At 38.2% G+C, this 16,796-nt stretch overlaps 1 protein-coding gene across 4 annotated transcripts in view; it reads right to left on the bottom strand.

The window, feature by feature from the left end:
- Positions 1 to 2,533: 2,533 nt before the first annotated feature.
- The window catches only part of LARP1B (La ribonucleoprotein 1B), a 28,408-nt gene continuing 14,145 nt past the window's right edge, over positions 2,534 to 16,796 (bottom strand). Inside the window, exons 6-19 of one of the 4 annotated variants that reach the window (XM_027715988.2) lie at positions 15,101 to 15,244; positions 14,827 to 14,995; positions 10,863 to 11,007; positions 10,501 to 10,675; positions 9,540 to 9,712; positions 9,006 to 9,377; positions 8,008 to 8,128; positions 7,262 to 7,467; positions 6,766 to 6,872; positions 6,095 to 6,252; positions 5,639 to 5,783; positions 5,020 to 5,129; positions 4,673 to 4,800; positions 2,534 to 4,471 (exon numbers count right to left, since the gene is read on the bottom strand). In XM_027715988.2, the coding sequence (XP_027571789.1) occupies positions 4,238 to 4,471; positions 4,673 to 4,800; positions 5,020 to 5,129; positions 5,639 to 5,783; positions 6,095 to 6,252; positions 6,766 to 6,872; positions 7,262 to 7,467; positions 8,008 to 8,128; positions 9,006 to 9,377; positions 9,540 to 9,712; positions 10,501 to 10,675; positions 10,863 to 11,007; positions 14,827 to 14,995; positions 15,101 to 15,244 (2,387 nt within the window). In that variant the 3' untranslated portion in view covers positions 2,534 to 4,237. The other 3 variants (XM_027715989.2, XM_027715995.2, XM_039383461.1) reach the window with 3 other exon arrangements.

Genomic DNA, 16,796 nt, shown 5'->3' on the forward strand with positions numbered 1-16,796 from the left:
AAAGCATAATGCTTAAAATTTAACTTTTAGGATTGGCTGAACAAGATGGGTAAAGCATGAGTTTTGTTTTAAAACATCTTAATAGTAACTCTGAGGAATACAAAACTTATCCCATGGCAGCAGAATGTTGCGTAGACTTAATTCTGTATTTTGATGTCTAGTGGATTTAAATTACCATCATCCGTCCTACATACAAAGTCAGTAGTGATCTAAAGCTGATAATCTAAAAAAAAAAAAGTTCTTTAAAGCTCAGAGTAATATATATATAAAGTTGACATATACAAAGCATAATTGAGAATAACGTCAGATTTATCTAACCTTCAGTGCAGCTGCTATAATAATTTGATGGAGGTGTTCATCCTTGGAACATTTGTGTCAATCACTTGGTCAAAATTCACTGTTAAGTAAAATGCTGGGCAGGTTGGTACTGACTCTGTTAAATTTTGTTTAAGCAACATGAGGGTCTGGAAGGGAGACTTTCTCATGATCCATAGGAACAAAATACATTTTCAGTTAAATATATGACTTGATTTCCTGGGCTAGACTTAGTGTTAAACTAGTTTGAACCATTGTTTGTTTTGACACTTCTGCCTCATTTGTATGCCGCTTCCCAAAAATGCTACATTATGGCAGGAAATATATTTTTAAACCTTCTTGATTTTAAATAAAAATTTACCATGTTGTTACTTGATCTGAACATCTTGAACTTCCAGTAAGGACTACAGAATTATCTTTTCACATGCTTGTACTTGTTTGTATCTTTTTACTGAGCTAGATCTACTTTTCCTTGGCCGAGGTTTTAAGTTTTCTATCCTTCAGGGTTGGACACAGAATCTAAAATCAGTCTGGCACTCTGCTGATCTTGCTTCACTTTAAATATCTTAGTTCTAAGCTATATTCTAACCTTACTTTTCTTCCTGCAAAATCAGTTTGATTTTACTGTCTTCATTGCAAAGGTCAGTGAGCAGTTAAACCTTGCATAGGCTTTGTTTGAGTCTCTTTGATAATACAGTAAGAGTTTGTGGGGTTTTATTTCCTCTAGGAAAAGATACTATTCCTCTGTGTAGAACAGTACAAAAGATTTGGCTATTTATTCCTTTCCTCCTTAACACAAGTTAAGGAAGCCTTGAAGGCTTACTTACATATGGAAAGCAAATAAATAATTAGGTATGAATGTTACTGCTAAATCTTTCTACTGGCTTCTAATTTACAGTTAAAGGTGAATGTTTCCTAAGAGGTGCTCACAGACTGGGTTTAAGGTTGCTTTGATAGAACCTGTGTGCCAAGGTTGTCTCAAATACAGGTGAAGGGTTGTTTCCCTGAAACCCCAAAAGCACAGAGGCTGAAGACAGCAGGGAAGAAAGCTCTTAAGACAACAGGTCAAGCAAGCCTAATGTAGCTCTGGGATTTATCAGGAAAAGATCATTGGCTATGCTCAGTCTCCTCTACCTGGAGCCAAGGCAGTGTCATTTGTCACCTCAGCAGTGCCTGAAGCAAAGGCTGCACAGTAGAGGCTGCTGTGAATGCAAACTGTTTTCCATTCATTCTAATGCTTTATCTCCCCCAGAAATCCAAATCCCTGTTGCACTTCAGGAGCATAAGTCACACAGACCAGGCTACTGCTGCTCATTATAGGAAAATATCTAGTCTTCATCAGGAACAAGAGCCAGCTTGAGTTTTCCCTTCCCTTTTAAAAAGCCTCTAGAATCCAATATTTTGAGCATGACAGGAATCTTCCTGAGTTTAAGGCAGGATAGTGTTTTGAAGTATTGGTATGGTCATTTCTCAACAGAAGAAATGAAGACAAATCTAGAAAGTCTTCAAGAAGCACATGGGAGAATTTTTAGACAAGGAAAGGTCCAAGACCTGCTGAGTGTTCAGTAATAGACCACTGATAGAATACAACCACTCAAGTCAAGGTTGGATTAAATGGACCTAAAAGGCATCAGAAGGCATGCTGGATACACACGCAGGTTCAGAGACAAATTTATGGCCTTGCAACAAGGTACATCAGTTACTGAGAGGGGATTAACCACGTGAAGCCAGATAGAGAAACAAGCAGCAATGTAAGTATTGTATTTCCCACCTCTCTGCAAGGAAAGAGGGGGAAGATTCAAGCCCATGGGAAGTGAAAGGGGCATTCCTGGAAGGCAGCCAGAGTTGTGGATGGACTTGTTTTTGTCCACCCCACTAAAGGGACACTATCTAAGCAATTCTAGAGGGCAGCAGGTAAAGTATTCATTCTCTCAGGTAAAGTATTCGCTCTCTTTGCTTTCCACCATACTTATTACTCACCTGTAGTGGTTTTTTTGAAAATACCCAGTCATGTGGCAAAAACAAATCAATACTGAACTTGAAGAAAGCTGGCTCACATCCCAAGAACCACTTCAGCCCTTAACAGGCTGGGTTTCCACAATACCTCAGTGCACTAGAAATTCCTGTGCAAATCTACACCCTTACACTCTTTCAAGTTGTTTTTCTTCATACTTTGGGGGGGGGAAAGTTGATATACAACACTAGTTGATATACAACATTAGGATTTTTTTGTTGTTTTTATAAAATATTTGAGGATAATCACAAAATTACACACACTAAAAGCTTAATCTGCACATTTTCCAATGAAAAAGTGAAAGGAAATATCTTAAATTTATTACTTGTATATACAATTTCAATCCAAATTTACATTTGCATCATTTTCATGGATAGCAAAAGGCATGGATCAAACATGGGATTGAGATGTGTCACTTCAGCATATTTGTAGGATATTTACTTATAATCTTGGTATGTGTTTGTTTAAATTTATTTAGAAACAGGCCACTGACAAAAGGCTGGATTTTGTATTGAAATGGTAGAAACTGTAGGAAGGTCACTGCTGCCACCCATTCCTTTCAATGCAAACATCCATCATTTGTTTCAGTGAGATTCACAAGACAAAGACTGAAAAATTAACAGTCTTGCTATAATAAAACCCCATCCATAGCTGTGCAGTCAGATTAAGGCATCTGTGCTAGACAGAACTTTTTAACTTTAAAGTTAACTGGAGTGATTTCTGCAGTTAACTAACCAAAAGCTGGAATTCCTCTCACCTACCCCTGGAAGAGGTAAGTTATCCACTTCGTTCTTTCTGAGTCTTTAAAAACAAAGCAATGAAGTTAGTAAGACATGTAAACATCCCCATCTTTCAGCTATAAAAATGGACTTGTGTTTGAATAACTTATATTCAGTGAATTGTCTTTAGACCTGTTTGAAATCATTTAGGCTTAGCTAGCACAATTTAAGCAGAACTTAATTCAGATACTGCAAAATAAAGCAAATAAAATTTACAAGAAATACTTCGTTTCCCTCCAAACTAATTATTACTTGAAATATGGAGAAAAAAAAATTAAAAATGATGCCTCTCCTATTGGAGTTCATAAGAGAATTCAAATGAAGACACCTCTCAAGCCCAGAATAATCTGAATAGTTTGCTATTTTAACAACCTGCACAAAATGTAGGTGAATGTTAATTTAAGACTCTATGAAATCAAAAGCTCAATTTTCCCCTGTAGTTTTTTGTTCCTTGAGTTATTAAAGAACTAGCACTGAAGGAAATATCTGCAAAACTATCCCAGTTATATGCACTCAAACTCCATAATTAATAAAATGCCAACTATGGAGACCCTGAAAAAACCAGAAACTATATCTTTAAACAGAATCCAGAAATGCAGTTTCATATATAGCTGCGTGTTCTCAAGTGCTTTTGCACAAAAACATCCTTTTTGATAGTTAGGTTCAAAAGTAAACCAATCACAGAGATGCCCTCCTTTCCATTTAATATTCTACATATAACGTAATCTTTTTTGCTTTGGTAAAATACAAATGATGGGGAAATCTGAGTAAGGAAAGCACAGTAAATAACATGGTTGTTACCTTTTTTAAGAAATCTGAGCTGAAATGTAAGGCATCCCCCAAAGTATTTTTTGCATATGCAAGGAATGCAGTTCTTTGTAAACAAAAGCTTGAGAAAAGCAATACTGAAGCCAAAGAATCTTCCCCTAGGATCCTTTCAATGATCCCATAACCAAGAGCAACTCTCCTAGGGCAAGTGTTTTGGAACTACATCCTGTGAAAAAGAGAATCCAATTCTTTGTCATTCCATACGTTTTTAATCATGTAGTAGATTGGCTCGCCTAGAAGATCTCCAAATTAAGAGAGTGATGTCAAGGTTGATTCTCAAGAGCACGGGCTCATCCAAAGTCTATTTTTCTGGTATATCACTTTCTATGGATTTCGTGGCAGCATTGCTATAGCTCGTGGACGCTCGCACAGTATTCCCACTGGTAATGCTTCCCAGTGCCTGGGACTGACAGGGAGTGGTGGGTTTAGTGGCAGGAAGTATTTTAGAAGAATTAGACTGATGTCTGCGATGACCTGAATCCTCACCTGTTGCAGCAACTGGTCTCTTTCTGCCAGATTCTTCACTAATAGGAGGCTGAAAATAAACATGGGCAGCCAGTTAGGTGTTTTGCTGTAAAGCCATTTTGCCTTTCCATACACTTAAAGGACTAAAAGGATTACACCCTTAGGATTTGTCAAGCTGCCTTTTGGTGAAATCACGGACTGTTTTCAAATTACTTTGCAGTAAAAATATTAGTACGCCAAATATTTATTTAAAATAGGTATTGAAACTTACCTCCACTCTGAAGTCCTCCAGTCTCTTAAATTTACTCAGGTATTCTTGCAGTTTAGGGTCAACGGCTGGAGTCTTGTACTGAGAGTATTTTAGGTAAGCCCAAAATTTTTCCAGTCCATACAGCTGACCTAGTAATGGAAGAAGATAATTTTAGCAATTTACAAATACCAAATTTAATTAAAATCTTAATTATTCACTGGTAACTATATGTTTACGGAGAACTGAAGACAAAAGAAATACAAACAAAAGCTGCGCTTGGGTTAGTTAACAAGTCAGTGCCAAGGAACTGGGATTATCTCCAACTAACATTACCCCAGTGTGAGCAGTGACAGGCCTGCGATAATTACCAGCTTCATAGTCCCTCTTTGTTTCTTCTTGGAAATCCTCAAATATTTCTTGTCTGAATTTCTTTTCCAGGCCATAGCTGTAAAATCTAAACAAGCATTCCAAGCCATACCTGGAACAGAACAGAGAAGTACAAAAATGTACCTTGTCTCTTTGTCTTAGAGAAACAGAGGTGGAGGAACTGGGAGAAAGGAAGGGAATAATATCCAAGAGCTAATGGGCAGCAGCAATTTCCTTTGTGGTCATTTTTTCCAGTATTTTTGTAAGGCAAGAACCGGTTTGAACAAGTGGAATGAGGTTAAGAATGTCTTCACCTACAGAAGGAAGAATCTTAAGAGTGTTAGTACAGAGCTGACTTGTCACAGTCAACAAGTTACAGGATTTTGTGGCATTCAGGACTGATTGCAAGTCAGGAAATGTTGCACATTTAGCTATTCATCTGCAAAACACAAATATATACTGATTTTTGTTATTAAAATAACTTATACACACAGCTATTTTAAAAGATTTACAAAGAGTCAAAGACAATACTAAAAACAATCACTTCAGATACACGTAAACTTCAGTCATTGAAAGGAATGGTAAGGCCTCAACGGTTTTTAATTTCCAGGAAAAAAATACCTGCAGTGTTCTTTTGCATCCCCTAGAGCAAGTTGTTTGAATTCTTCATACATTTTCTTGTTGAAGTGATCTCTCAAAAAAAAGGACCAGAAACGAAAAAGTGTGTTCATTTCTTGGGACTGGCCAATTCCCAACTGTTTCCTCTCTGGATGAAAAAAGAAAAGGGAAACCAAAAGTACTATTTTAAATCTTCAGCAGAATATTTTCAAGTGCTTTTCCTTTAGTAAACACACACAAGACCTTCTGGAAACTGCAGTTCAAATTGGAGGGTATTTTTTTGGTCAGGGAATGTAAATTCAAATGGAAAGCAGAGTTTCTAAAATAGAGGCATCAAATAAATTTTGCTTTCCTTTCCCAAGAAAAATTAAGGATGAGGAACAATGTGAAGAAAACTGGTATCAAATGACACGTGGTACCTCCTACCTAAAATTTTAGGAATTACATGGAGCAGCTTACCCATTAAACACTTTCGCCGGTATTTGTGGTACACCTGTTGAGTAAAGCCATTTTCCTTTAACAGTTCATGAGAAGGGTGCTGAAATTTTGGAAGAGAATTTGGGGTACAGCCGTAACCTGCTAGTGGAGCTCCTTCTGAAGGTGAGGCATTGGAACTGCTGAAGAAAAAAGCCAACACATTTCTGACCCACAAACAGCTTTTCTACAGAATCAGTTTTCACCCATCCTGACCTATGCAAGGACTGTCAGAGTAGTGCAGTCACCTGATGACTGCTACAGTGCCTGCTGTGGGCCCAGTCATCTGATCTTGGATGCACGTCAAGAAAATCAGATTTTGTACTAATATGTCAAAAAAAGAGGCAGTTTTGGACAAGGATAATTAAACATTACTGTCATGCTTGATTTTAAATGACCACTTAAAAGCAAAGTCACTGATGTGAACATCAGTGCCTCAAGTAATGTTACTGCTGCTATATCATGGATCAAACAACATGAACACCAGTCTGTCTAGCTTGCTTCCAGACAGTCTTGTATTCCATGTTTTTGTCCTTGATTACTTTTTCCTAGCTTCCACTATATTTATAAATTGTCTTTTATCACATCCTGTTTATCTATGAGAACTGAGAACTAACTGCAAACAAATTTTCCACAACAACAACAAAAAAAATTACCTCAGAGAGGAAGTTCTAGGCCTGTGGTCCTTGGAATCCATCACCCAACCAACGTGGCATTCTAAGGGAGGATTTGTACTGTGGCGTGTTTTTCTTTTTCTAGGAGTCTAAGGAAGTAAATGAAGGATTTATTTCCCTAATTTGACTTCACTCATTCTCTCCCTCTTAAGACAGAGATCTAAAAATTTTATATTCTATTATCTAACATATTATAAAGTCAAAAAACTCCAGTTTCATAACCTAAAGGTTAGCCTTATATAACAAATCAAAAATTTTTAGGCACTAAACTTTCAGCAAGGACTTTTAAGAAAGAAAACTCAGAAAAAATTTAATAGAAATAAAAAAAATTGAATACGGTAAATATTTTGGAGATAAAACTATAAAAGAGTACGAGCATTTAATTTTTTGCCTTTTAATTCTTGTTAAACTGTTTGCACTAACATGAGTTTTATAGGTTTTTTCTGTTTGGTTTTTTTTAGTGTGTTTTTCCATTTACCTTTATATCAAAGGATCGTGCTTGTTTAACAACAGGGTAGAACCTGGGTGTTTTTTTGGGATCCTGTAGCCTTGGAGTGCGAGGTGTTCGCGGGATCAAGCCAGGGTGAAAATGGTGGGAATCTGGAACTGCTGTTGGCAGTGATCGAGCTATTCCTGCTTTTGGAGGTACTTCAAAACTTAGGATGCTACAAGTCAGTTCTTTTGCTAAATATGAAGGCAGGAAGGAGAAAGTGAGGTGGTTTTATTAAACTACTTCAAAGATGCTATTAGTATGTAGGCTAGTAAATGTTAATACTACCACTAAGAGGTAAGATTTGGACATTGTGACTGCTCAGTAAGGTTATGATACAGGTAGAAAATTCTTCTAATCTCACTTCCTTCCATCCCTGTGTCCCAGAAAATTGCTAGTTTCTATAAAATGTTTCGCAACATCAGTTTACTTTACACATTGTAATTTCCAAATTACACAAAAAGCACCTGGTGCTGGTATATAGTGACAACAAAACAGACCACTGCCTTCAGATGGTCATAGGTATCCTGAGAAGTACAAATATCAGCATTGTGTCATTCAATGGAAACAATGCTACCGAAGAACAGCTGATAGTTTGAAAAGTGAGCAAAGAAAAAGTCCCTCAGACTGCTGACTGAACCAAAATTAAAATATTACACAGGCAGAAAAACTTAAAACACCTACAGAGTTGTTATTTATTCCAAGGATTCTAAAAAACAAATACTTTTACTTACCTTTCTGTAACCCTAGAGGTCCAGGAGGAACTTCTTGGGTTGGACCAGCCATTTCTGGTGCAAGAATAACAAATTCTTCCTTACTAATGAGGTTTAGCTTCTTAAAGTTCTCAATCTCTTGCTGAATTAGAGAAAGCAAATTGTAAATGCAAAGCAGGGTAACAGAGATCATCCTGAGAAACAAGAGCATTTCATAAAGAGAAAGTAAGCCAGAATTAACACCTAAGTACCCATGCACCTGCCTCAGGTGGGACATGTGTGTGTGTGCATGCTGTGCGTGAAAAATCTTGTTAAAACACTGTCAAGACCATAACCACAAAAAAAATATTCCCTCTTGTTGTTTGCTATTTCTCACTGTCCTCTTCATGTTTGCTGGTTTTCTTGGTCCATTTCCTTTGTAATAAAAAAAAAAAAAAATCCATATTCTGAATTCTGTTTATTTCTTGCTCTTATTCTCAACATTCATTTCTGTCTTTGTCAGCTTGTTTTTGCACCGACATGCTCCATTTGTCCATTAAGCTACTTCCCCTCTTTTTGCACAGATAAAGCCCCTTCGCCTCACCACTTAGTGTTTAGGTAACTCCATTCTATCATTCTAACAAACTACAAAGCAAACAGAACTTTAATATAAAATTACCTTAAAATTACTGTATTACTTTTTTATCATTATCTCATCTCAGACCAGTGCTCCCTTCCCCGCTAGGTAGGGGTTTGCAGTTGTTATGAAACAAACTATTCAAAGAACAAGAAAATATTGGAAAACTTGAACCATGTCCAAAATGTTAAAAATAGTTCTAGAAAATATTCATTCATTGTTTTTGGTCAAGTCTCTGACAAGGAAAACTTGAGTTTGCTTTCAACTGTAAAGATAGTTCAATAGATCTGCAAATTACTGACACTTTTCTGTAGCATTTTACAACTACATAGCAGATGGCTGAAATTAATTTGGGAACTGTTTGGACAGACATGGTTTTCAGGTCAAAAATTTAGAGAATTACCTTCATCATGGCATCATTTTCACTCTGATCCATCCACAAATCCTGTTCATAATAGTACAAGCCGTCATTAATGACTTTAGCAAGTTCTGATGTAATTTTTGCACGGCACACGTGGTTTCCAGTATTGTCTCCACAAGGATGTTTTTTCACATATGGTGGTGTCTGTGTTACAATCAAAATCTTGTTTACGTCCTGATCATCAATTTCATAATCAGAATCGCTGTCTGACCAATCAGTAAATTTATTCTTCTGACCCTGAATTTGTTCCATCTCTTCATCAAACAAAAACTCAAGTTCTTCTTGTTCTTGTTCTTCTGGAGGTGGGGGTGGTTTGTGTTGATCTGCTGTTTGATCAGGTATAGGAACAGTTTCCTAAATTGGAAAAGGTTTTATATTTGAATTGGATAATGATTATCCAAACTGTATTGCATTATCAAGTATCACATATGTTGATGTGAAAAATCTTGGTTTTCAGTATAATCTCAAAGTTGGCATTTGTTTATTTAAAAATAACTTAAAGGGCTTTAATTTTACCTTTAGTTGGACTGTGGATGCCCGATGCCTCTTCTTCACTTCTATCCAAGGTTCCGAGTCCAAATCGGGCAAACTTGTAGACAGTCCTTTAGACATTGTCTGAAAATTACTTGTTTCAGTGTTTTCCTTTGGACTCAGTGGGCTTCCCATTCTTGGAGAACTCGGTGCAGACTCTAGTAGTGGAAAACAGTAGTTCAGTTCCTGTTGTGGATTGTTTTGGTTTTGTTTTGCTGGTTTTTTAATTCTTTCACTGCTCGTTCTTTTAACCACAGCTACCATTTTTCTAACTCTCTGGTTAACAATGATCAAAGAATTTCTTCTCACTTTCAGGAGACAGTTTTTCACAGTTCACACAACATTTCAGGATCAAATCAATTCTAAGAACTTATTTACATGGAAAGTTTCTAACAGTCTGTGAGAAATTATGTGTTATTCAGAAACAAGAGCAGCATCATTAGGGATGTGTTTTCTCCATGCCATTCTCTATCTCCATGCATGGGTGCATAACTCCATCTTCATTCTTCCCATTTAATTCCAGCCAACATTTTAGTAAAAAATTTTCTTGCCTAGGGTTGTCAGCAAACAAACCCATCTCCCTATTAATAATGTGAATGAGTTTCCCATCCAAAACAAGGATGCACCAAATAAAGAGTCAACTTTCAGCTGCTATGAAAATGAAGCAGATTTTATGACTAATTTAAGATGAATATTAGTAATTCTACAGGACTGTAGTCCATCATTCTATATTCTGGCAAATGGTCACAGCCATAACACATAAGAGACATTTTGATCTACTTCACATCAGCCATGTGACTTTGCATGTGCAAGGCTGGCAGGTGGATCAGCTGAATAAACCATTAACAAATGTACAACTTCTATTGTGAAATCAGTATCAGGAGGCAAATTTCCTAAGCTAGACAGACACTCCTAAAATTATGTTTCTATACAGTAAATCCTTTACCAGCATGTGAGCCAAAAATTTGTCCTGGTATGAATTCTGGACAATTGATGAGCTGAGAAAAGTCAGTTGGAGGCAGGCTGCATGAAGGAGGACCTGGAATTGGCCACTTTTCTGGATCAACCCTTTTTCTTAGTCTCTGATCCACAGTTTCAACTTCTGTGCTGTCCTTTAGGGCCTGTGTGACAAACATACTTTAAAATCATCCAAAAAAGAAAAAACCCAACAACTTGGCCATTTATAGCCTCTTTATAAATCCTTGTCATTACAAACAGAAATTTTTCGTAACTCATAGCACTAACTTTAAATGGCAGCATAGAATTAACCAAGCAACTTCCCACATACATACTTCTGAATGATTTTACCTCCAAAATGAGTGCAGCATTTGTAGTCAGAGCTTGCATCCGACGGAAGCTGGCGATCAATGAAACAGGCAGAAATCCTTGTTGGTCCATCTTTCTCCTCAGAAAGAAGTCTCTTTCCAAATTTTCTGTGCTGAAATAATACTCACTGCAGAACGAAACATACAAATCTGAGCTTATTATAGGTTAAAGAAAATCCCAAAATAGCAACTCAGATTCCTTAATAAAGTCTTCCATTAAAAAACAGACAAAATCATTCTTCAACAGTTGTATCTTTTCAGCAAGACTTACAGAGCAGCAAGGATGCTTGACAGAGTAAGACACTTTTGACCCAGCACAGCACAGAAGGGTACAAATCAAAGCCTTGTTACATTTGCATATATGAACTACATAACCAAAAGCTACGCTCCATTTTTCTTTCACCCACCCCCCTCCCTCATTACTTACATGAAAAGAAGGAAACAATATTCTCTTAGCCTCCATACAGATGAAGGACAAGTACTGCTTACAGTCAGGGCATAAGTTATTTCCCACACAGCAGTATCAGTGCACCTTCATCCTGAACTGCATCTTTTATTGTCTCACTTTCCAGTGCATTAGAATGCTTAAATATCTTATCTGAGTGTTGAGGCATATATATACTCTGAATCATCAAGCATGCTTGTGGGAAGATGAGAAAACAAAAACAGTAATGAAACTTGTCATGAAACTGTACCAAAAGGCATAACAGTTCATGGAGAAAAAAAGTCTAAAAGAAGAGATGATGATTAGTGTATGAAGAGGGATAGGACATTTCAGAAATCTGATAATACCACAGAACAAAAGAGACGAGAGACAAACAGCAGAAAGACAAATCTTCAACAATGAAGCTGCTCTAGGAAATGATCAGGGTGTCAAGACGTTTTACACTTATTGAAGAGAAAAAGTAAGGAATTCAAATCATGATCTGTCACACAGAGCAAGAGAATGAGAAAACATTCTAGGAAAAAGAATGGAGAAACCCCCCAATTTAATCATGACAACTAAAATCTAGACCTTTCACAGAGCTTACACATCATACCATGATTTTGCACGTTACATCCAAGGAATACGACTCCTCATTGCGTTCAGGAAAACGCAGGTAGGAAATATTTAACGGAAAGCAATTAAAATTCTATGACATAAAAATAGAGGTAGTGCAAAAAGAAAACAAGAGGGTATTAAAATGCTGAGGAAAAAAGCAACACGTGCAAATGAAGATAATTCTAATTTCAACAAAGTGTAAAACTAAGTCTCTCCACTGAAGTTTGGATCAAGGTCAAAGTTACCAAGAGGAGGGCACTTCGAAGCCATCATTGACCTAAGGAGCACCTTGATACCATTTCTTTCTCTAATTTTTTGTAGTTAAAGAAATTTGAAGCAAAAGCTGGCTATATGAAACACACAGAATCACACACAGAATATTCTGAGTTGGAAGGGACCCACAAGGATCATCGAGTCCAACTCTAAAGTGAATGGCCAGTGACCTTGGTGTTATTAGCACCAACCAACACTCAGCTCCAAGAGAGAATGAATATAAAGTCTCAAAGTTGAACAACAAGACAGGACAAATGAAAACACTGCTATTAAATCAAAGCAAACAGAGAAGAGAATAGGGCTTCTGGAGAATTAAGCTCTTACTCAGAGCTAAGTATGATCAGTGAAGCAACTGTGCACAAAGAGTAAGTTGCCTTCAAGAATATCCTATTTACTGTTCTGAGCTGCTACATTCCTTTCCCCCCCCCAGTCTAGAAGATAAGCAAGCACAAATGCCATATACCAACATTTTACTAATGTTACCTTTACAGTCATACAGTAAAGGTAAAATCTTGTAACGATTCACCTAGTTAAAAATTCCACAAGCAGAAATGGACAATGACTGAACTTGACTCAAACTGCCTCACTTGATGTCCATCACTCTAGAAAAAGGAATGTGAAAGACCATTAATGATAAATGAAGACAACGCACAAGTTTGCTCCAAGTAGAGGGACAAACCTAAACACACACACACACACCCTCCAGCTTTTTTCTTCTTCCTTTTTCTCAGAGTCAATTTGCTTATTCTTTAATTAATATTTGAACTTTTACTTAATTCTTTATTTTCTAAAGCGAGAGGACTTTTAAATAGAGTTCTGCATTTTGCAGACTGAGGAGCTGCTAAGCACTGAAACTTTTCAGGCTGACAACTTCGGCCTGTAATTAAGAACACAGAAGATATTTTTGTATGCAATACAAATATTACTCTCTTGTACATCAAGCTGGTTCCTGGGACAAGCATAAGCTGCTTGACAGCAGTGTGTTTTTTCCTGTAATTACACATCAACTCAGTTGGACACAGTCTCTAAGATTTTTCCATGTTAAGCACGTAAACTTTTAAAATTTATCCATTCACTAGGATTCAATCTCAATTCTTTAATATATCCTAATTTATCTTGGACTCCATTAGAAACTCTGAGACCTACTAGTTTTGTGTGGCTTTATTCTGTAAATACTTCCTTCTTTGGCATAGTCACTTTAATATTCTATAGCTAAATTATGAAAGGTAGACAAAGCCACCTCCATTTAGAGGTTAATAATAGGTAACTGATGAATAAAGTCTGTTTCCCATAACTTTTCATGTGATAAAAGAATTGAATAGATTAAAAGAACTTTTTTCTTAAGGAGCACAAAAATAGTGAAATTATGTTCTAAACCTGCTCAAGAATCTCTCTCTCTCTCTCATGGAAAGCAAACTCCATAACCAAACTGCCTTAGGAGTTCATATCAGGCAAGCTACCAATGGCTGTGGTTAGCCAGCCATGCCAAGTCTTCTATTAACACCTGCCAACCTCTTGGTGCTAAAATAAAATACAAATATACCCAGAAGTCAGATGTGACCAATGCCGTAACTGACATTTTTCTCAGCAGAGGGGGACATCGTCATGTCCTACCTTAGAAGGTCTGGATTCTACACTGCATGCCCAGAAATCTGGCCAACAGTGGAGTGGCTGTGCTCCTCCCCCACTTGTCTGAGGACAGTGCAGGCCGATTATCCTGACATGGGAGTACATGTCCACTGTCAGGTCTCATAGGGGGGCCTGGCAGCAAGAGTAACAAAAAAGACTGCAATAGAAGTTTTGAAGTTGAGAGCCACATGTCAGATACTTTCTGCCCTTAAAGAGGCTTTTTTTCTTCCTTTTTGCGTCAACTGCAACAAAAGAAGCGAGAATAAAATAAGCAAGTTGCTGTATGGAATACAAGGGCAATCAAAAACCACCACAGAGGCATCGCAGAGAAATGCTGTTGCAAGTACTGAGGATGAAATATCTGCCAGTGGTGGAAACTGTCTCTTTAAAATGAACTAGTGGCTTCCAGGCCCTTTTTGACTTGTCTCCTGGTGATAATCAGTCTTCCAGATGGTTTCTCATTGCCTAATGGTGTACACGAGAAAGTAAACATTTCAGATTATTGAAAAATCAAGTATCATTGCAAAACTACTCTCTTTCAGTTACATGTTTCAGGTGAAACACACTGAAAACATAAAACTAACAAGACTTCTCAAAGTGAAATTGAGAGCAAATAAGGGAAACATCACCCAAGAAGAGCTTTATAGGCAAACAGACCAACAGTACTCAAAAGCACAAGCTCAGAGACATCCATATCTCAATTACATGACAACATAAAAAGGGCTGTGTACCATAAATAAAACAGGTATACAAGTTAAAGCCAGACTACAGCACAAGATGCAGAACAGCTTCCTTAAAATTCCTCCCCATTACTCATGTTTTTCCACCCCAATAATGAATAAATTTGAGCTGACACTGCTAATGGTCAAAGTTAACTCAAAAAGTTCAATTGAGATGGTTAATATCCATCTTGATATGGATAAGGATTCAACACTGTTTGAAATTAATTATTTTATCTTAACTAGATCTCTAAAAATATTTATACATTACGCAATCGACTTACATTTGGTGTTTTATATATTCCTTGAGAAGTGCTTCATCCACAGAATACATCTGCACTCCTGTTCCATCACCATAGTAATACATCACACCACTGTTAAGCTCAGGCTGAAATACTTGGTCAATTCCTTCACCATACAGTTCTTGATAACCAACTGAATACTCAAAGTTCACTTCAAAATAAAGGAGAACATAAAAGAATAACATGAGAAAAAGAAAACAATAACATTATAAACATAGTTTTAAATTTTTGTCTAAGTATCTATTTCTTTGCATACTGCTAGGGTTTCCTCTGCCTCTCCCTCTTCCTCTGCCTCTCCCTTTTCCTCTGCCTCTGGAGAATCCTCGGATGCTGCCACCTTCACTCCTCACGCTGCACACATCATCGTGGTCATCTCTCTTTTCTCTATCACGACGCCAATCTTGAAGAGAAAAAAAGCACATCACACTTAAACATCATGGTGCCAAGAAGACCCTTGTAACAGAAGAGTTCTCAGCTTGCACCCAGGCAATCCATAGACCCAGTTGTGCTGGCTGAGACAGGTGGTCAGAGCTTGAGCTGCAAGAGAGAAAGGGGAAGGTTTGCCAGCTGTGCCTGAGGGTGAGTCAGGCAGGAGGTGTTAGCAATAAGGAGGAGTAAATGGGTTGACTGGCAGTCAATCCAAAATGCTTCTGAAGCAACTGGACACTGGTGCCAGCTCAGGAATCACAGAACCTACGATCAACATGGGACAGGAAGGAATGATCATGAGAATACAGTCTCCTCCTGCAGACAACTCCCAGCTGGAAATCACAGAATTGTAGAATGGTTTGTGTTGGAAAAGACCGTAAAGACCATCCAGTTCCAACTCCCCCTACCATGGGCAGGGACACTTTTCGCTAGACCAGTTTGCTCAGAGCTTCATCCAACCTGGCCATGAACACTTCCAGGGATGGGGCATCCACAGCTTCTCTGGGCAACCTGTTCCAGTGCCTCATCACCCTCACAGTAAGGAATTTTTCCTAATATCTAATCTAAACCTACTTGCTTTCTGTTTAAAACCATTTGCTCTTGTCCTGTCACGACATGCTCTTGTATAATAGTCCCTCTCTGTCTTTCTTACAGGCTCTCTTCAGGTACTGGAAGGCCACAATTAGCTCACCCTGAAGCCTTCTCTTTTCCTGTTTGAACAAACAGGAAAATTCTCTCAGCCTTTCCTCACAGCAGAGTTACTCCATCCTTCTAATAAACTTGGTGGCCTCCTCTGGACTTGCTCCAACAGGTCAATGTCCTTTCTGTGCTGGGGACCCCAGGGCTGGATGCAGCACTGCAGGTGGGGTCTCACCAGAGCACAGCAGAGGGGAAGAATCACATCCCTTGACCTGCTGCCCACAGCGGGCCAGGATACAGTTGGCTTTCTGTGCTGCCAGCACACATGGCTGGCTCATGTCCAGCCTCTCATCCACCTGCACCCCCAAGTCCTTCTTGGCAGGGCTGCTCTCAATCTGGTCATCCCTCAGCCTGTGTTGATAGTCAGGGCTCCGCTGATGCAGATGCAGCACTTTGCCCTTGGCCTTTAAGGTTCCCATGGGTCCACTTCTTGATCTTGTCCAGGTCACTCTGGATGGCATCCCATCCTTCAGGTGTGGCAACCAAACCACTCAACTTGGTGTCACCTGCAAACTGCTGAGGGTGAATTGATCCCTTTGTCCAGCTCTTGATGATCCTACTGCGGATGGGATTCCCATGGCAATGGTTTTCTGGAGTCTCCTTTCTGTTCCTAGAAGCCGCTGCCTTACACTCGCCTGACTCTGCCCATCTAACAGTCCGTTCTCTACTGGTCGTACCTCAAACCAAGACTTTTACTTAAAGAGGCCTTTTTGATAACACACACAAATCTAAGACAAGTCTATAAGAATACATGTAAGGTTTTCATATAAATACATGGTCTGCACATAGCAAGGGAGGGCAAGGGAGAAGCAGAAGAAAGGAAA

This window comes from Pipra filicauda, unplaced genomic scaffold (assembly GCF_003945595.2).
Source record: "Pipra filicauda isolate LSUMZ 115617 unplaced genomic scaffold, ASM394559v2 scaffold30_size5312502_pilon, whole genome shotgun sequence".
NCBI lineage: Eukaryota > Metazoa > Chordata > Aves > Passeriformes > Pipridae > Pipra > Pipra filicauda.